Here is a 21,616-nt window from a genome sequence, read left to right as displayed (position 1 = left end):
GGTATTACGCGAGTGAAAACGGTACGCTTCATATTACTCATAATTTTCTTCAGTTATCTTTACAGCTAGTCGGTGGGCACTCATGATTAATGACGGTAAGGGAGCAAGCAAGGACGCAAGAGAGGTCAGAAGAAAGAAGAGTCAGGTTGGTCGGCTTTTCCGTGATCCTTGACTTCACGCTTGTGTCCGTACTTGCCCGTGTACCGTCTTTCATCATGAAATTATACATGACTGTTTCTTTCCCAATTGACTTTTTCAAGTGCTTACACAGTAGAATGTGCAAATCATTTCAAACACGAAGTTTGCCAATGTTCCAACATACCTTGAGCGATGCGAGCGCTCTCTTTTCGGCAAGGATCAGGTCGTCCGAGTCGGACTGGAAGCCATCTGGCGGTCGTATGGTGGGCACGTCGATGAGAACCTCCTCCCCCGCTGGCTGCTCGGTCTCGGTCGAGTACTCCAGGAAGCTGGAGCGTCCCGAGTCCGTGGCCTGCGCGTCGCTCTGGTCACTGTCCTCCGTGTCCGAGGTCTTGGAAGACGTCTGCGTGTCGGAAAGGAGACGTACACGTGATTAAGGGAGCTATTGTGGATCTGTCCATCTATAGTCGGTTACAACCCAATAATAAATACAAGCTACTCCCACAGCCATCGCTCCCACACCTACAGAAAACATGCGTACACGTTCCATGCAATCACATTTGCTTAACTCCGTGACGTGAAGAACTTCTCGCGTGCATCAGATAGTAATTGGTGTTCATACACCGATATGTTCGTTAAGGACACAATTTAGCCGCTTAGTGAAATGTATACAAAGGGAGGAACACAACGACAGCACTACCGGCTCTTACAACTGAATTGGTCTGGGCGCTAAACAAGAAAAAATTCCACCATTTCCCGCTAAAGGGGACCATGAGGCGATGCGAAGCCGGTGCACTTGCACGCGTTCTTTGGGCATGCTACCGACCTCGCGTCGTGGAACGCGAAGAGGAACGCTACGCGCGTCTTGTCTTCCCTCTAGTCTGGCCGTTAATTCTCACAGGACGAGCGGGGAACGCAGTCGGCAGGCATGCGAGAGGGCGGCAGCGTAGGAGAGGAGAGAGAGGGGGAGGGGACGCGCATGCGCTGGTGTTCATCGCGGCATTGCGCAGGAGAGAATTTCGGCATGTCTAGCCCGCGTTTCAGAGGAAGAGCGGAAAGGGAGAGGGGAGAGCGAAAGTGGAGAGAGAGAGAGAAAGTGGAGAGGGGAAGTGGAGGGGGTATGCGCATGCGCAGTAAGGGTGGTCACGCCACACACCACCACCACCGGCTTGAACTCCGCCATAAGATACTTCGCATCCAATAAATAAACATACACGCGCAGTCTCATCGCAACCTTAGACTATCCAGCGATCAAACCATCCCTTTACCGATACGTACAACCTAACAGACCAATTCAGTGGGAAGTGCTGCTCGTCCTGTCGTGTTTCTCCATTCGTGTATGTTTTACTTCGCGGCTAGATTATGCCCTCAAGTAGGTATCAACTAGGCCAGCAAACAGCATGGCTAATAAATGTTCGTGTTGCTGGTTTTAAGTATTTGAACGTCCTGGCAGATTTCATGAGAGATTCTGACATCAATGCTTGCTTAGCCAAAGATCATACTTCAGGTAGGAACGACTAACCTTTAGTTTTCGATATGCATGCTATTTACATTGGCACAGAAAGAGCACCTACGTTTTGAAAGGAAACCAGCTTGCACCACTGTCGTACACAGCTGATTGACAAACGCGCAGCGGTTTTGCGGGCGGAGCCTGTCTTTTAACACGAAAGTGTTTTATGCCGGGGCCCACCAAGACTTCAGTGACGTATTTCCGTCACGGAAATGACGTCCAAAAAATATACACAATCAGATGGCAAAGAAAAAAAGGTACCGTCAACGGGCATCGAACCCGCGACCGCTCGGTCCGCAGCAACAGATGCCGGGCACGCTATCCACTGCGCCACGGTAACAGACTCTGGAGGCTTTACGAACGCGCCTTTTATATATACCACTCTCCCGGTCGGGTGGGTAGTGTTGACCTCTGGTAGTGGTAAGGTAAAGCAATTCGTCATTGCTGTGGCCTCCGCGACTAGCACCTGCAACGCGTTACGCGTCCATCCCATTCGGCGCGTTTTCAATAGAAGTTGAATTTTGTCAATGCCTTAACACACCGCGAGGTAGCGACCTTTGCCCAAGCGTCGTAAAAACGTCGGCCTCGCTCAGCATTACGCTAATACAAACCAAAAATAGCTATACGACGCGCGCCTGCCTCGTCTAGCTGTAAACCCGCGTTCCCTGTCGTCGCGCTTGCCCGAGAAAAATCGCGGCTGGTAGGGTGCCTTGATGCGCGTTTTGTTGCGCGTTTTGGGGGCGCACACATCGAGGCACACTAGCGGCTGGGCTACCGGAGCGACACGACGCGCTTTGCGTTTCCCTCTAGTCCGGCCGTGGGTGTTCAATCACATTTTAACAGTCCGCGGGAAGGCTAAGAAGCTTTGCGTCCAATATGCGACGCTCTTCTGGCTATCGCACCTCGTTCTCTGATTACGCTTTCACCGTTAACTACTACAGCTACCACAAGGGTTTGTTTAATCATTTAACATGGACGTTAGTCGTCGGGATGGAGATGTACCACCAATCATCAAAGTGGGTGCATACACGTTAAACGGCGTCATTAGCGAGTTTTAGTATAGCGGGAAACGCTTACGTTAGCGTTAGCGTGTGCCTAAACGCTAACGCTAAAACGGAACGCGCTGCGTGTCAACTGGTGGTCTTTTAGTACAGCGGAAGGCATTCCCGCTAACGCTAACGCAAGCACATACGGCGCCATCTAGACATAAAAACACTAAATGGACTGTAGAATCCACAAAAGCCCCACCAAGTCGAGCTGATCCAAAGTCACCACTGTTGCGTCTCCATGTCGCGTTTGCAGAAGTGCTGAGTTCTGACACATTGGTATTCTAGGCACTATAGTTTCTGTCGACAAGCCGCGTTCGAGAATTCTTCAAGACCCCTATTACCTCGCCTTTTTAAGCTGGGGCGCATCACGCGTGACATTCATGCACTGCCGCGAAAGGCATGAAGGGAAGCGACGCCGGACATGTATGTGCTTGACTTGTGGCTGTATCTTGGAAAGAGGTGACTAAAGACAGCGTCGCCATCTCTGCGCTGCTACAGAAAACATGAGCGAACCTTGCAAACAAATCTTGCTAAGCCTTCTGCAGCGCAAATCCACTTTGTATCTGAAAAACGGAGCTATTTTATCGGCGGTGCACGGTTGGCGAAGCCTCATTACTCAAATCTAAATCAAATACGAACATTATTAGGGAATGAATAAGTTTAGTAATGCAGGACGACGGCTACAAAGATTCGAAGTGGACGGCTCTCGCTTCAACAGGCACCGCCATCTTGCCCTACGTACGGGATCTCTTGCGTGCGTTAGCGTTGAACGCTATATTCCAGAAATAGCGTTCGCACGTAAGAGCTCGGGCTACGTTTACGTTCTGCTCATGCGCAGTTAGGAGCACGCAACGCTAACGCTAACGCTAAATCCTTGCGTTTGCTGTTATCCGCTATACTAAAACTCGCTATTAGCTGCCAGACATAAATATACATTGTGCAAACTCTCTCATATCAATGTACAGTAAGCCTTCAGTTACTTCTGTAAGGGCACGCTTTACTTTCGTGTTATTCCGATTCCTATGACGGAGGGATCAACCGTGTTTTTTCTTGTTGGTTTGTACATGACTGTAGTGGTCACATAGAGTTTTCTACAATTATCTAGAGGGAACTCTGGCACTGAGATCGTTCAGCCACCACGGGAATGATGGGTAGTACACGGATTTGCCTAATCTTCGTACTTACGGCTTGGAACGCACTTGTGGCTTTGTTTATTGCTGTGTTTTGGTTTTCTTTCGGATAAAATAATAGACCGTTGCGAACTTCGTGACCAGATTTGAACTGGTGAGCCTAAAAAGGTTAGAGTAGGGAAGTGGAATTGCTGACCTTTGCTGAACTTCGTCTTGCGACAATGCGGATGCAGGCGACGCGGAGCCAAACGGAGCCGAAAGAACGAAGTTAAGACAAATCCGTGTACTACCCATCATTACCATGCTGGCCGAAGCGCCATGCGTTGCAGCTCCCATAGACACTAGCGCCAGAGTTCCCTCTAGTGTATCTACATGAAACTCTATGAGTGCACATATCCACTTTGGATTGACGTCATCAGAGCGCATTCAGGTGCTGCAAACGAAGCGGCACGCCAAGAGGTAATCACGCAGGCGCGTTAAACGGGAGGCAGGCCGCGTTAGACCTCATTCGAAGGCGAACGCGAGCGCAGAGTTAGGTTTAATGCACATCCTCTGAGATTCACGCGGCCAAGAGAGGATCTCGGGAGGCTGCGTTCGCCGCCATGAAACGCATTCCTTTCCTCTCATTTGTGTTGATATTTGTGGAAGCTCCATCCCGTCAAAAATGACGCCGCGGAAGAAGAACCGGAAACAGAGGGCGCGCTGCTCGTCACGCTCCGGTCAATCAACGGCGGCCGAAATAGACATTCCACTAAATGGACAGTTCGAGTACAGCTACTCAGAAGCGTTGACTGATGGGCCAGTTGGTGGATCCTGTTGAAAACGCGCCGAATGGGGGGGGGGGGGGGGGACGCGAAACGCGTTGCAGATGCTAATCGCAGAGACCACAGTAATTACGAATTACTTTACCGCTTCCAGAGGGCAACACCACTCCGCCGACCGGGAGAGTGGTAGATATAAAAGGCGCGTTTGTAAACCCTCTAGAGTCTGTGACCATGGCGCAGTGGATAGCGTGACCGGCATCTGTTGCTGCGGGCCAAGCTGTCGTGGGTTCGATGCCCGTTGACGGAACTTTTTTAGGGGCGAAGCTCCTTAAGGCGGCACCCGTTCGTCCCTCGTAGTCGTAGTCGTAGCAATACCCGGAAACACTGCCGCTCCGGCGTCCCAAAGAATTACGTCATGATTACCTCACCGACACCATCTTGAATAATTTGCTAGTTCGGCGGCCTTTTAAAAGGGGCCGTAACTGAAGGTGAAATTGGCGCTAGTGTTCATGGAGATTCAAAATTAAAGCAGCCAATGGCAGCCTGCCGCCGTGCCGGCAAAGCCGTGCGCCCCGCGCTGGCCGCGGAGGCCGCGCGCGCGCCGCGACGCTAGTTTTGAATTCCTCGAAAGTTCCGTTGTAGCACGAAGCGAGTGTTGAGAGCGGGCACCAGGCTGGCCGTGCAGGCAGGCTATGCTTGGCGGACACCTGCAAGTCTCCCGTTGTGGTTGGCGGGTCATTGTTCGCTCTTGGGACTTGTCGGAGTGGTCGTTACGTCAGCAGTGCTCTGTCGCCGCCGTACAGGAGCCCGTCCTAGTCGCTGGCCTTGACATAAAGTTTCGTCATGTTCCGTTACATGAAGCGAGCTTTGGCCGGCGTGTGTTTTTGTGGTGTTTGCTTGTTGTGCGCTCTTGCCGCCGTGGTGGTTAACGGCACGCACCATTCGTACATCATGCAACGGTGCACGGATACTTCAAGACCGGCCGAGTTCCGCAAGATTCTTCGAGGTTCCGAAAAACTAAAGGTGAGCATGCGGCTTGCGTTGGCAGCCACACATTTACGAATTGCAGTTTGACAACACAGTTATTGTTTTTTTAATTACGGCTAAATCCTGAAAAGCACGATGTTGCAGTTAATATCGGTGTTCCTAGAAGGAATGAAATTAAAGCACTTGAGACTCATAGTTTAACTTTTGAGTCTATGACAGAACTGCGTGATGGAAGTGCGTTTTGCTTTTTTTGCCTGTTTATCACTCGCCATCGTTTAAATACGCGTTTCTGATACTCAATAGGCAGTTTTAGAATAGCGTACGAAAAGCTTTGCGTTGGCTTTTCGCGCAACTGTCATACGTCGTACGCTAACCGCTTGCGGGCTCCCGTAGTGACGGAAATAGCGAGCCGCAAGCGCTAACATAGCGTACGCTATTCTAAAACTGCGTAATGTATCGCAGCTTGCACTGAGCCGAGACGACGAAACTACGTTTGCCTCCTCACGCGACTGCGTAATTTGTATCGTTGGAATTAATAGTTTTCAATTGCTTTATTTCAGGACGGAAACGTTTTCGGAGTATTCGAGAAGGCAAGAACTGATGCGTTTGCCCAAGGAGGGGTTAACAGCTGTAGAATCAGCGCTCTGCGAAGTCTCAAACCGCAACTCAAGTGGACCAGCTTTCTACCCTGCCCCCAGTGCTTCTTCTCGGTGCGTGAATATGCTATGTACTTACGGCTGAAGAAGTAGTTTGTGTGTTTATATATTTTCTCTGTTATTACCTATGGAAAAACCCCTCTAAGGATTCATGTGTAGGCATGAGACATGTCCTATATGCAGAATTTTACTGTTTGTGTTTATCACAATGAAGTGCTCAGCGTACCCAACATGACGTCCTCCCTTCAGTGGCGTTATATTCAGCTAGGCATTGTATTCGCGGTGAAAGAAAAGCTGCGTATAGGCTTATTTCACCTGGTCGTTGAGTATAATACGCTTTTCTTCGAATGTCATGTGCTGCTGCATAAACTGACCATTGCTTGCATCCCGTTGCCACCAACTAACTTTCACGTAGTGTTCAAGTACCATATATTGTGTCTTGCTCTTTTTAGCGCAATGTACTACTTACTGTGCTAAATCTTATCTTTTTCATTTTGTTTATCTGGTGAAGGTGTCCAGCATTTCACGTATATTTTGCAAAATCTGAGCAAATATCTAAGTGGTTGTTTTGTGTTTCGTATCATTTCAACGGTTAATAAGTAAATCATTGCAATATTATTTCATATTTACATATTTTGCGCCTCGTTATGTTTTTGTCACGCACTGACATTTCTTTAAACTACATGATTACCTCTCATCAGAGGCTCCTCTGCACTTTGCTCGGTATTGCACCAAATGAAAATCGTGTTTCTTATATGTGTGTACGTCAAAGGGCCTACACTTTTCAATGTGTTCGATTTTTTAATTTCTAAATTTTACAATGAACTTCTGTGTTTAGTCATGCACACACTGTGAATTCTTCCCTTCTGTTCTTCTCCTGAACTTGTATCGTGCCCCATTACATGCAAATCTTGAGTTTCGGAAACAGAACAATAAAAAGAGGTAACAGAAATGTTGTAGGTGGATTCATCCTTTATGCTCTAGCACATGCTGGCTGCGGGCAAACGCGAATGCGCGGCCAAGCACAGCGCGCGCGAGCGCACGCAAACAAACAAACAAAAAAAAATCCCGGCGCGGGGCATAGGAGAGGGAGAAAAAGCAAGCGTACAAAATAAAAAACGGTGCGCGGCATGGGAGAGGAGGAAAAGCAAGCGCACAAAAAAAGAAAGAAAACGGCGCGCAGAGAGGGAGAAAGAGGGGTGGAGGCGAGCGGCTGTTGTCACTGTTGCCCTGACGACGTAAGCAACGTAATTGCTACTAATAATAATAATAATAATATATGTTGTTTAATGGCGCAAGGGCCATTGATGGCCAAAGAGCGCCAGGACATGATAGGGAAAGTGAACAATGGTTATGTTAAGTGGCTGTATAGGAGCCTAAAATTCCTCGCGCTAAAGGCGGATAAAACATAAGTAATAAAATCATGAAAGTGACGTGAAACATGTGCACAGAGAATGGATAACAAGAGGTCGTGATGATAAAATAATGAGGGTACGTTGCGAGCACGAACACCTCCTCAAGGCCTTTGAGGCCAAAGGCAGGGAGGCCAGTGCTTTCTTTAAAACAACTACCGCAGCAGCGGCCTCTGTGGAGAAGCCGTGCTGTGGTTGCCAGGGTAAATAACATTAAAACTATGTATATCTTTGAAATAGCGAAAGAGCGAGTCTTGTTTAAAAATAGGCTCCCTGCCTAAGAACATTGAAGGGTGAAGTGGGAGATGTTGGCGGTATGATGGGAAATGTTTTTCTCTAATATCTTCTAGATGCGTGCATTGAAGCAGGATGTGCAGGACAGTAAGTGGCGCGCCGCATTTTTCACAGATGGGTGGGTCACCACCGGACAGAAGGTGTGCGTGTGTACTGTGTGTATGTCCTATTCTAATTCTGCAAAGTGTGACTTCTGTGTGACGTGACTTGATACCGGTGACCAAATGCCAAGACGCGGCTTGATGACGTGTAGCTTATTTTGCTTGTGCCTATCCCATGTACTCTGCCAAAAGGCCCTGAGCTTTCTTTTGAGTAAGGGTTTTAGATCTATAACAGGGACGGCTACTGATGTATTAGGACTGTTTTCGTGGGCGGATGCAGCTAGCTGGTCCGCCAACACGTTACCTTGGATCTCGCGGTGCCCTGGCACCCAGCACACTACGACACGCTGTTTGAGAGCGTAGACCGTGCATAGGAGTGTGTAGAGGGAGATGAGGACTGGGTTTTTGTGTTTTTTGAGAGTTTTGAGGGCTGTTACCACGCTTAGGGAATCGGTGTATATAACTGCCTTTTGTACTTTTAATTGTTTAATGTGTTTAACGGCCGCAAGTATCGCGTAAGCTTCTGCCGTGAAGATACTTGAATCAGGATGCAGAATACCGGAATCCGAAAAGGATGGACCAACGGCTGCATAAGACACAGAAGTATTGGACTTTGAGGCGTCTGTAAAAAATTCTGGACAAGTGTATTTGTGTTGTAGTTCGAGGAAGTATGCACGGATATGTGTAATAGGCGCGTGTTTTGTAACTTCCACGAAAGATATATCGCAGTCGATACGCTGCCACTGCCACGGCGGGAGTTGTGCAGCGGGAGCCATTAGACAGTGTTCAAGAAGTGGCACACCCGTTTCCTGAGCTAGGCCCCTCACACGAAGTGAATAGGGCTGCCTCACTGAAGGACGATTGTCAAAAAGTGCAGAGCTAGACAAATCATTGACAGTAGAGTGCGAGGGGTGTTCGTTGTTTGCGTGCGCCTTTACAAAATATGTGAACGATATGTAGGATCTCTGCAGGTGGAGCGACCACTCATTGGATTCAACGTAGAGGCTCTCTACGGGGCTCGTTCGAAAAGCGCCCGTAGAGAGACGGATGCCCAAATGGTGGATAGGGTCAAGGATCTTCAAGGCGCTCTGTGTTGCAGACTGATAAACAACGGCCCCGTAGTCTAGGCGCGTTCGAATGAGGCTTTTATACAGGTTCATTAGGCATTTCCTGTCACTGCCCCATGAAGTGCGCGACAACACTTTTAGGATATTCATAGTCTTCATGCACTTATTTTTTATGTATTTGATGTGTGCTATAAAGGTGAGTTTAGAGTCCAGAATAACGCCTAGAAACTTATGCTCCACCTCTACATTTAACCGCTGGCCATGCAGGTCAATTTCGGGATTTGGGTGGAGGCCTCTCTTCCTAGAAAAGAGAACACAGGTGCTCTTTTGTGGATTTAAGCGGAACCCATTATCATCTGCCCATTGGGACACCTTGTTCAGGCCGAGCTGGACCTGCCGCTCACAAATGGCAAGACTGCAAGATTTAAAAGCTATTTGGATGTCGTCAACATACGTGCAATAAAACATAGTTCGTGGGATACAAAGATGCAAAGAGTTCATTTTTATGATGAAAAGTGTACAGCTGAGCACACCACCCTGTGGAACGCCGGTTTCCTGCACGAACGATCGTGACAAAGCATTTCCAACCCGAACACGGAATGTGCGGTTTGAGAGATAGCTTTCAATTATATTTAACATCCGGCCACGTATGCCTAAGTGTGACAGGTCTCTCAGTATGCCAAACCGCCACGTCGTATCATAGGCCTTCTCCATATCAAGGAACACAGAGAGGAAGAATTGTCTGTGGACAAAAGCCTCGCGGATTTGTGACTCAATACGTACGAGGTGGTCAGTGATGGATCGACCTTCTCGGAAGCCGCACTGATATGGATCAAGCAGCTTGTTTGATTCTAAGAATGTGTTAGGCGACAGTTAATCATCTTCTCAAATACTTTACAAAGGCAGCTTGTTAATGCTATGGGCCTGTAGCTGGAAACACTAGATGGATCCTTTCCCTGTTTCAGAACAGGGATTACAATGGCCTCTTTCCAGGCAGAGGGAATCTCGCCGGAAGTCCATACAGCGTTATAAAGGCAGAGGAGAGTTTTCTGTGTTTCGTAGGGTAAGTGTTTAAGCATTTGGTATATAACACGATCAGATCCTGGGGCAGATTCATTGCAGCAGTTAAGCGCTGCTTGCAGTTCAGCTAAGTTGAATGGTTCGTTGAAGGATTCGTTTTTTGCACATTTTCTTTCTAACTTTTGCCTTTCTATAGTTGTTTTGTGTCGTTTGAACGTGTCGGAGTAGTGCGTAGAGCTGGACACACGTTCAAAATGTTCACCAAGAGAGTCTGCTTGGTCTTCCAGACTGTTGCCATCTGTGTTTACTAAAGGAAGTGAATGTGTCTGTTTGCCTCTTACCCTATTTACCCTGTTCCACGTCTTAGCCTCGTCTGTGTATGAGTTAATACCTGATAAATACTTCTGCCAGCTCTCTCTTCTTGCTTGTCGGCGTGTTCGCCTGCCTTGGGACTTGATCTGTTTAAAATTGGTAAGATTCTCAGCAGTAGGGGAGTCGCGGAGTATCCCCCACGCTTTGTTTTGCTTTCTTCGAGCGTTCCGGCAATCGTCGTTCCACCATGGGACACGACGTTTGGAGACAATGCCACTTGATTGAGGAATGGATTTTGAAGCGGCGTCAATAATAAAAGCGGTAAAAAACTGAACAGCAGCACCAATTTCCAAGGACGACATCTCAGCCCAGGAGACACGGGTAAGAGTTCCAAATTTCTCCCAATCTGCTGCATCAGCTTTCCACTGGGGAGCCTGTGGTGGAGATTCGTTTTCTTTTGGCGTGCTTAAGAGTATGGGAAAATGGTCGCTACCGTAGGGATTTTTAATGACGTCCCAGTTAAAATCAAGTAAAGGGTGGGTGAAACAATACTAAGATCGATAGATGAGTAACTCCTGTTTGCAAGGCTAAAAAATGTAGGCTCCTTCTTATTGAGCAGGCATGCACCAGCGGAGAACAGAAACTGCTCAATGAGACGGCCTCGCGCATCGCTGCGAGAGTCCCCCCACAAGCTACTGTGTGCATTGAAATCGCCAAGGACGAGGTATGGTTCTGGCAATTCATCAATAAAGGCCTGAAATTCGTGTTTGTGTAACTGGTAGTGTGGGGGTATGTAAAGTGAGCAAATAGTTATGAGCTTGTTGAAAAGAACAGCGCGAACGGCCACTGCCTCCAGGGGTGTTTGCAACTGCAATACCCGACATGCTACATTTCTATCTAATATTATAGCAACGCCGCCAGAGGATGTGAGAGCATCCTGGCGATCTTTGCGGAAGATGATGTACTGTCTGAGTAAGTCAGTATGTATTGGTTTCAAGTGTGTTTCCTGTACACACAGCACTTTTGGTTTGTGTTTGTGGAGAAGTTCTTGAACATCGTCGAGGTTCCTGAGAAGGCCCCTCACGTTCCATTGGATTATTTGCGTGTTCATGATGAAACTAAGGTAGTACTGTGTGTACGAAACGGGAGTTGTGGTTGTTTAGGTGGGGAGTTCGAACTCAAGTAACAGGGCCGTCCTCCGGCCCCGTTATCGGCTTCTTAGTTTTCTTAGCACGCTCCAGGGAGCTGCGCCGATCTTTCGGCACCAGGGGTGCCGAAGTAGTGTCCATTGCCTCCTGGGAGGCACTGGATGCCCGCACGTGCGAGCTGGTAGTTCGAGTTTCGGGCCTCGCCTGGCGAGACGAGGCCTTGAGACCCGATGACCCTGGAGTCGACGGGCTCTCTTTGCGAGTTGGCGGAGTAGACTGAACTACTGCCGCCTTGGGGGCAGGCGCCACAGCCGACGGTTCGCTCTGCGTGGACCGAGGGAGTGGCGGAGGCCGATGCGACGTTGCCCCCCGGCGCGCCGCATCAGCGTAGGGTGTGGTGTGAAATGGCGAGCACCTTTTACGGGCTTCGCGGAAAGAAATGTTCTCCTTGTACTTTAGTGTGATGATTTCTTTTTCTTTTTGCCAGTTTGGACATGCGCGTGAGTACGCCGGATGATCGCCGTTACAGTTGACGCAGTGAGGTGCGCCATTACAGTTTTCGGATATGTGACCTTGTATACCGCATTTAGCACAAGTTTGATGACCACGGCAGCTCAATGATCCGTGGCCGAATCTCTGGCATTGGAAACAACGTCTGGGATTAGGGATGTATGGTCTGACAGTTAATTTAATGTAACCTGTTTCGATGGTTTGAGGGAGAACACTGGATGCAAATGTAAGAATGAGATGTTTCGTGGGGATTTCCTTGCCTTCCCTCCTAATAACGATCCGTTTTACATGGGTCACGTTTTGGTTCTTCCATCCCTCTAGAAGTTCATCTTCGGACAGGTCAATGAGGTCGGTTTCCGAAACGACTCCGCGTGAGCTGTTCATGGACCTATGGGGTGACACTGAAATGGGTACGTTTCCAAGTGTTACGAGATTGCCGAGTTTCTGGTATTGTTGTTTAGCTGGGACCTCGAGAAGAAGGTCACCGCTTGCCATTTTGGTTACCTTGTAGCCCGGCCCAAAGGCTTCGGTCAAGGATTTTGCAACTATGAAAGGGGAAATAGTTCTTGCTAGTTTTTCGGGGTTCTGGCTGTGGAGTACATGAAATTTAGGGAACGTTTCTGTTGGTCGGGTCAAAGAGTTCAGTATTTCGTCGGTGCGCACCCTCTTGTGAGGGTAACGATCAAGGAGGCGGGGGAATGGAACTGTTTCCATGATAAATGTATGTGTTTCGGCAGCAGTGGCGGCCACCCACCATGGAGTCCAACAAGGGGACGCTGCAGCACTTAACATGTAAGGCTGCAAACGCCAGCCGTACAATGCCGCTATAACCTAATATACTATGTCCAAGAGAGGACACATATACACGGTTAACCCGAGCCGCCTACGAAAACGGGGAAGTAACTGAAGAAAAGGAGACAGGACAGAAAGGAAAGACGATAGGAAAGAAAAAGATAAGAGAGGGGGATAGGAAAAGGCGACCGCCGATTTCCCCTGGGTGGGTCAGCCCAGGGGTGCCGTCTACGTGAAGCTGGGGCCAAAGGGGTGTGTTGCCTCTGCCGGGGGGCCTTAAAGGTCCAATCACCCGGCGTCGGCTCAACTCCCAGGATCCCCTTTTCCCCGGACACGGCAATGCCACGCACGGCTAGGCGTGGGAGGGGGTCGAAACCCCCCCGTTAGCTCGGGTCCGTGGTGTCGCTACACACCAAACGCCTGCTTCGCAGGCGCCCCTGCGGGGAACGTAATTGCTACGTCATCGCCCTTTGAGCTTGGCGGCCTTCTGCAAGGGGCGTAAGTCAATAGCGCTCTCGGCGCTGTCGGCGCTTGCGTTGGCGGAGCGTTTGAATTTCGCGTCCTATGGGAGGTATACGAAGAAACCGAACCTTGGTCGTAGTGCGTAACCAGTCTTACGCTTTGACCTCCAAGGTGGTGCCGGTGGAGATTTTTCCTGTGCGTTGTTGAACAATAAAAAATTCGCAGCGGTAGCTAAAAAGCCGACTTCTTCTGTCTCTCATCCCATTAGCAGCCATTCTTTACCTCCAAGATAGTTGCCTGTGAGATTTCTCCTGTGCGTGAATTAAGCAATAAAATTTTGTTCAAAACGCCGTTGATTGATGAAATAACCAAACGAAAGGACCCAAGATGTTTTGTAAAGCAAAACGAAAGAACGCCAGATGTTTCTAAAGCAAACGAAAAGACGCCAGCTGCTTAACGAAAGACGCCAGATGTTTTCTAAGCAATGGTTTTCTAAACAATGAAAATTACAGCGTACATGTAAAATAAAGTGAGCTGCAAGTCGTCATAACTCATCGAACCTTTAGTATTGTTACGTGAATGACGTACAATACTTTGGTGTATTGACAATGGACATTTGTGTAGACGAGCAGATTGAAAGCGTCGTCCGCGATGCCTTTGAGTACGTGGCCCACCTTGTCAACCCCGGACATTTGTTCGTCCACTTTCGGCACAGCGCGAGTACATCCCGAATATACGAGACGTATGACTCGGTCGATGACTGGACACGGGTGTGCAAGTTCTTTTCGTGCTGCCACTTGGCGACCGGACGGGTCTCCAAAGATGTCACGCAGTCGCTCCTTGAAAATGTCCCAGGCTGGTGAGCTCGGTCTCATGAGTCTCGAACCAGACACGCGGGGTGCCTCCCAAGTAGAAGATTACGTTGGCAAGCATCATGGTGGGGTCCCATCGGTGAGTTTGGCTAACACGCTCGTACATGCTGAGCCAGTAGTCAACGTCAAGGCCCAGCTTGGGCGGAAAATGTACCGGGGTCGCGGGGGGTGGACACCGTAAGGTACGTTGTGGTTGACGCCGCAGCTGTAGACGGAGACGTGCTGTTGGCAGTGGTAGCCATGGCCGGATACTGGACGGTGAGGCCGCTGCGAAGCTTCGTGGTGAGGACGGGGAAACGCTCCACCTCCACCAAATATGTTACGTGAATGGACGACTCGGTAGACTAGACCGTAGACTATTTACACGATATATTTTCAGTAGCAGTTGCAGCGCTGACCGTTCAGCTCAGAGCCCGAGCGGAGAGAGATCTTCCTTCTCCTCGTCCGGCGCACACGCGCCATGGTTCAAGGGGCTGGCAATATGCATGTAGCAGTATAAACGCGCCGATCTCACGTCGGTTGATGATGTACTGGGCAGAATTCACGGAAGATTCACGGTTTACCGATGAACCTCCGCAGCTTCGCCACTCATCATCATTCACTCCGTGGATATGCTGTGATTTGTGTGTGTGTGTGTGTGTGTGTGTGTGTGTGTGTGTGGTGTTGTGGTGTGTGTGTGTGTGTGTGTGTGTGTGTGTGTGTGTGTGTGGGTGTGTGTGTGTGTGTGTGTGTGTGGTGTGTGTGTGTTTCACTTGCAAGCCCGTCCACGACGCATCACGCGGGGGCTTGTGCTTGGCTCGGACGAGCGTTACAACAACGAATGCCAAGCGCGAGACGCCCATACTCACACATCTTACTGACCGAAGCTTCGCTTCCGTTGCGTTTCACCTCATGTAGGAAAGTGAAAGCCATACGAAAGATAGTGAAAGCGTGCGTGCATATATACATCATAATCACACCAAATTAAGTGATTAGTGAAATGTTAACGTTAGTCAAATACCATCTGTTCATTTGGAAATAATTATTAGTTGAGTACTGTGCACTGCACTAGGGAAGTGCTGCTTACGGCTGTCCGTGATGTTTAAGAGAAATTAGTGAAAGGTTACAGTGAATTTCATAGTAAATGAACATTAGGAACTTTTCATGTGATAATTAGGAAAGAAGGGGACCATGAGGCGATGCGAAGCCGGAGCACTTGCACGATCGCGTTCCGTTGGCGTTCGTTGGGCATGCTACCGACCTCGCGTCGTGGAACGCGAAGAGGGACGCTACGCGCGTCGTATCTTCCATCTAGCCTGGCCGTTAATTATCACAGGGCGAGCGGGGAACGCGGTCGACAGGCGGGCGAGAGGGGGGCAGCGTAGGAGAGGAGAGAGAAGGGGAGGGGACGCGCATGCGCTCGAGCTCATCGCGGGCGTTGCGCAGGAGAGAATTTCGGCATGTCTAGCCCGCGTTTCAGAGGAAGAGGGGAGAGGGGTATGGAGAGGAGGAGGGGAGAGGGGAAGTGGAGAGGGAAAGTGGGGAGGGGAAGGGGGTGAGTGGAGAGGAGGTGTGTGGAGAGGGGTATGCGCATGCGCAGTAAGGGTGGTCGCGCCGCACACCACCACCACCGGATTGAGCTCCGCCTTAAGATACTTCGCATCTAATAATTGTACTTGGAGTACTATGCCCTGTCCTATGAGAGAGCTGCTATACTCGCGGACAACTTTTCTTGGCAATGAAGCGAAGGCTACAGAGCCACAACGCACGTATCCTACCGCTAATAAATGTAGTCCGACAATTGCGTCCGCATTTTTCTGCGTGAGAATTATAAAATACTCCTTCATTTTCTACATGTAGCTTTTTGAGATGGAACGCAGCGCTCACAAGCGATGATATATGTATTTCTTTTACTTTACACGTTGTCACTATTTGCGTTTTTTGCTGTGCGTGAAAAAGTCGCACCTTTTACCCGTACCTTAGACGCTAAGCAGCGTTTGCGTCGAAATGCAACGCTAGCCATCACTTTCCACGGCGTTACGAGATGCGCGCTCAAACCGGACTACTTCGCGTAGGCAGTACATGTGCAGATGCTCCGCCCCGTAGCTTTCCCTTCATTGCCAAGTATAGAGGGTTCACTGTTTACTAACACAGGCCCTGGACCGCTTCCGGTTCCTGCGCAGGCGTAGGCTAGCAGGATGGCGGGGAACAAAAGCCTTGGCGACAGGTTGCCACTGACTTTTGAGTAAATGTCGCCAAACGACGAGCAGAAAGTCGCCAAAAGTCGCCATTTTTTTACAAATTTCGCCAAAAAAGTCGCCATTTTAGATATGTGCGGCATATCCTAGTAATAAGAACTTCCCCTGATGTATAGCCCCGTAGAATACAATGCCATTCAAAGCCCTTAAAGTATATTGACATTTCTCAATGCCAGGCGCATCTCCCCTTCACCACGGAAGTGCTTGGTGCACCTGGTTCTCCGACTAGCCGCAAGATGTGCGCGGCGGCGCAAATATGAAAGGTATAAACGCTCGTGATATACTTCCATCCCGGTCCGCTTGTTTCAAAGGTAAAAGTGTGGTAACCTTGGGCGAAAACCGCGAAGGCGTTGTTTGTAGACAGCTTAACATCCCCTTATATGAAAAAAAGGATTAACAGGTTTATTGAAAGTAGTAAGACAGATTCTTACAGGTATCGTTCATTAGTGAGTCTTATACCTTTCAGTGTGAACTAATATGATACCGGACGCCACTGTCCCTTTCATATATAATCACTTATATCTGCCCGCGTCAATCCAGTGCGTTATAATTGAACAGGTAGACATTGTAAAATGTTATATAGCAATTGTATTCATTGCACACGCTCACCGAGAACAGTAGAAAATGCCTCAATAAATAATTTGTTATTGCACGAACACCCTTGTATCCGCCCATCTTCGCTATACGAGCTCGATTATGGGATACTGCAGCGGTGAATAGGTCGCCAAGCTATTCAGAATAGTTGGAGCTTTGGCGGAACAAATGGCCGGAACACACGACCAACCCGTCATCTAGCCCCTTCAGAAGCGAAACTTTAGCGAAGCTCTGAAGCATCTAGATGAATCTAGATGGATTGAGTTAGAAGCATCTAGATGAATTGAGGAGATACACACGAGTTAGAGGACGGACATACAGAACGGAGCGCAATGTGCACCTCAAAACGCAGAAAAATACAGAGAATAGTGCCGCTCATTCATTGGGAAGGCACTGAGCTTAGGATGCATAACTCAGTGGAGACCTAAGCTGAAAATCGCCAAAAATTCGCCATGTCGCCATTCATAATTTTAGGTCGCCACGGGCCTCTCCAATTCGCCAATTTGGCGAAAAGTAGCCACCATTGGCAACCCTGCTTGGCGAGTAGCCCGTAGAGTTTCAACACTTTTCTCCCTGTGTCTAGCAATATATTTGAATTAAATATTCTTCTAAGCTGCACACAACACTAAAATAGTTAGTCTTTAACTATAAGCGCCTTTCTTTTATGTGAAACTGGAAAAAGATCATTCCCGTACTCTGACAATCTTTAAAAAAACGTTTTACGCTTCGGTGTGGCAGAATAGTAAATGAGGTGGCCGGAAGTTTCTTGGGGTACACCACGTGCTCCTGCTCTGTCCGGGATACGAAAAGCTTCGAGCGAATAATTGTACTTCGAAGTACTATGCACTGTCCTATGGGAGAGCTGCTAGTAACTGTCCGGGACACAAAGGTTCAAGCAAACTTTCGTTGCATTTCAAGTGTCATTGACGCCAACATCAAAAACACATTGCCATCAAGATCACTCGTAAAGCCGTCGTTATTTCCCTGGGTGTGCTGCCAATTTCCTTCGCGTAGATGACAGGTTTTGCCGATTCACGTAATGTCAGACAAACACCTTTAAGCTTCATTGCACTCTCTTTGCATCCTTTAGACGAACGACTGTTCTTCTTCGCGAAAGTCCTGACGATGACGACATCCGCGCATGGCGAACATGTCCTTCACGTAATGTCGAACTGCTGTTAACATTAATATCCAAGCACAATGCTAGAGTGCCTGGATATTAAATAAAGAACTCGCAGGGTCCCTTAACGCCTTAGCGTAAGACGACTCGAGGCGAAAGTATCGTCTTTTTCATCTCTGCCTAAGTATTCATCAAAGGCGAAAATTGACCGCCGGCGTCCCGCGGCATCGGCGTCGACAAGAGTGATGCGAAAAAATGATCATAACGTGATGACGTCATCATGACGTCACCGATCGCCAAATATTTGTGACGTCATGATGACGCCATTCCGTAACAAAGTCACTTGGGAAAAAGTGCCGCCCCTTAACCTCCTCCGAAAGCTTTCTGCACCTAACGTGGTTTTGCACTACCATCTTGATCGGCCCGCATTTAATGACGTAATCATGTCACGCATTATGTGACGTCATAGTGCCGTCATAGTGATGCCAAGATGACGTAAAAAGTTTGGCGATATGTTACGTCACTATGACGTCATAACGGGACGTCATCCCGTGATGATTTTTCGCATCAGTCGTGTTGACGCCGACGGTCCATTTTCACGTTGGAAGAGGCATCTAAGGCCTCCGCCTTGACAACTGGTTAAGTAGAAGCAGCTCCAGACGTCGCCCTGCTTTTCAGTCCCACTTGTGCGAGGTGCACGAGTCGTCTTAAATTCTTGCTAGAAACGATACTCCTACAGTCGCAAGCAACTATAGTAGTGCGCGGCATTTCATCCTCAAAGACGGATGCACACAAGCCTGCACCAATGCGCGCGCTCGAGACTGACGTCATGAGGCGGACGGTCGGTGGCCCCGCCTTCGCAGAACATTGCCGAGTGCATGAGCGGGACTATTTCTTTAGTCGCGGAGGCGATCGGCTTCCGCGCTTCGGTCGTTTGGGAGGGGCCTCTCCGGACTTCTTATGTTGTATCCGACTATAGTTCAAAACAACTACGTGTTTTGAAGGGCTCGTTTCTTTCGTTAGACACAACCCAATGAAACCAATAAACAATGAAGCTAAAGAAAGAATGCATAGGGGTCCCGAGACCTCCGAAACTCGCGTTTCGGAGGTCTCGGGACGCGCCTTCAGTGTGGGGCGTCTCAGACGCTGACGAACGCTAGGGTGAAGATGAAAGACACCATGTCGATGCCACCTGAAAACAGCGTTCCATGGAAGGCCACAACGTACAATAAAACTCATCGCTTACGCGTGGCCTCCGTGATTAGCTTCGGCTACGTGCTTTGCCGGAGCTAATCACGGAGGCCACGGCTTACGCATCACTAAAACAAGTCCCAAAGGAGGTCGTGCGTGGATTTTTATGATGACGATGATGATCAGGAGTTGCGTAAGATAGCTGTTTTTTCTGGCCTAAACTGATCCCATGTATGAATTGATATCCTTCGAAGCTGTAGCGCATTTCGAGCTCATCCTGTCATAACGTTCGACCAAAGGAGTTAAAGCAAGTGTGGCACACATTAAAAAGACATGTCTGTCGTGATGTGAACCGACGATGCCAATGAACACTTGAGAAGATCATTAGCAGGATACCCAGATAAATAACGGAGGCCATAGAGGCTACCTAGGTAAAACTGCTTGCATGGGATTCGGCTCATCGAGTGTCCACAAAGTGAAAGATCCACCGCGCCATTGGCAGTTACATCTGCGCCTTCAGTGTTGCTCAAAATTAGGGACGGCCCAGTGCCCCCCCCCCCCCCCAATGTGTCATATAGTACTCTCAGCTAACAGCGATTTTTCTCCAACACACAACTGTATCTTCGTGTACGTGTACGGGTCCTTTGTACAATGTTTGGTGCCGCATACGGTTACGGTCATGTGAACCATTGTTTATCAGCGCCCAAAAAACTCGCACGGCCCCTTCGCATTCGTCTAAGACGAATATACGGCAAAAGCCAGCTTTTTCTACTCTGTCCATTACCTTTTCCTACCCCATCCCTTCCGAAAGCCTTTTGCAACTAAGGTGTTTCGGAATGCCTCTGTCATCAGCGCACTTTTGACCAAGCAACGATGTCATGTGATGGCGTCATCGTGTGACTCACGTTACGTGGCGTCATATGATATCACAAGTTTTGGCGATCTGTCACGTCATCATGACATCATATGATGACGTTATCACGTGATGATTTTTTTCATCAATCGTGTTGACGCGAGGGTCAATTTTCGCGTTTGATGAGACATCTAAAGCCCTCGCCTTAAAAAAATTCCCTCTGTTTGCATATGCTACATGACCTATCGCTAGGGTTTCATTGTAGGCTTGTAGTGCGCGGGCGCTAAGAAGTTCACTCTGGGCCTCTCTGCGAGTTCCACGTCAGGGGCTCCTATAATTTCTAGCCGTGGCGCCCGTCGCATCTTCTTGGACGTCTTGAAGCCGCTGGTTTTCGACAACGTCTTCGTCCATACAGGGACCAGACCCGAGATTGTCGTTGACACTTCGGTCTCAATAGCCGGCCTCTCACATGTATACATTCCGCATCAGGGAGCTCAAAACTTCGAAGTCGCCTTTAAGAGCATCGGTAAAAGAAGGGGCGCTCCTGGTTCATTGTGTACTGAGTGCAGTGAAGTTCGGGATAGAGACCACTACATCTGGTCCTGTAAGCGCTTTTGCTCCGAAAGGGAGAGAATAATGTACAATATGAAGGAAAGGGTTTTCCCACGGATGCCGCGAAGAGGTTGTGTTGTTCGCGGAAGGTGTGGCGGATGATTCGCGCGGAAGTGTGACTGATCTTTTTTTTTATTTTCTGCGAGATGCAGGTTTAAAAGGCCACTAAAGAGCAAAACAATTTTTCTCATATTAGTAAAGTACTCTTTCACGATATCAAAAACACCACACGCTTGCTGCGAGAAGGCGCTCAGTAAGCGAGAACCTTGAAGTTTCCGCACCATTCGCCGTGACGTCACATGTTTTTGACGGCGCCTACTAGGGACTACGGAGTTCCTAATCGGTAAAAATGAAGTACATTGTCCTCTGGGGGGCCATTGACTTAATATACCAGTTTGGGGTAATTTTGTTGAGCCAATGGGGCCAAAATACAATAACTACACGTTGAAATCCGTGACGTCATGCGGGGAGATTTCAGCGCGAGATTTAAAAATGAGACTTTGAACTCAGTGATTTCGATCTAACCCGATTCATTGTTTCCTTTTAGGTTGTTTAAGCCATGCATGGTGAGACGTGCTGCATGAAGAGCTATCTGCACCTAATATGGTTTTGCATCGACTCCGGGAGCGGAGGCATTGGAAGCTTTATGCACCTCACGTGCTTTTGCGGTGCCTCCGAGATCGGCCCACCTTCGATAAGCGGCGATGTCATGTGTTGACTCCACCTGTGAGGTCACGACGACGTCATAATGACTTCCCAATTTCGGCGACCTGTGATCATGATTT

General features: G+C 48.8%; 1 protein-coding gene across 1 annotated transcript in view; it reads right to left on the bottom strand.

Moving 5' to 3' along the window:
- The window catches only part of LOC119399065 (uncharacterized), a 198,834-nt gene that overhangs the window by 4,291 nt on the left and 172,927 nt on the right, over positions 1–21,616 (bottom strand). Inside the window, exon 5 of the mRNA XM_049417522.1 lies at positions 323–562. Within this exon, the coding sequence (XP_049273479.1) occupies positions 323–562 (240 nt within the window). The remainder of the gene's footprint in view (positions 1–322; positions 563–21,616) is intronic.

The sequence above is a fragment of the Rhipicephalus sanguineus genome, chromosome 7 (assembly GCF_013339695.2).
Source record: "Rhipicephalus sanguineus isolate Rsan-2018 chromosome 7, BIME_Rsan_1.4, whole genome shotgun sequence".
Lineage (NCBI taxonomy): Eukaryota > Metazoa > Arthropoda > Arachnida > Ixodida > Ixodidae > Rhipicephalus > Rhipicephalus sanguineus.
This window is presented reverse-complemented; position numbering and strand designations above follow the sequence as displayed.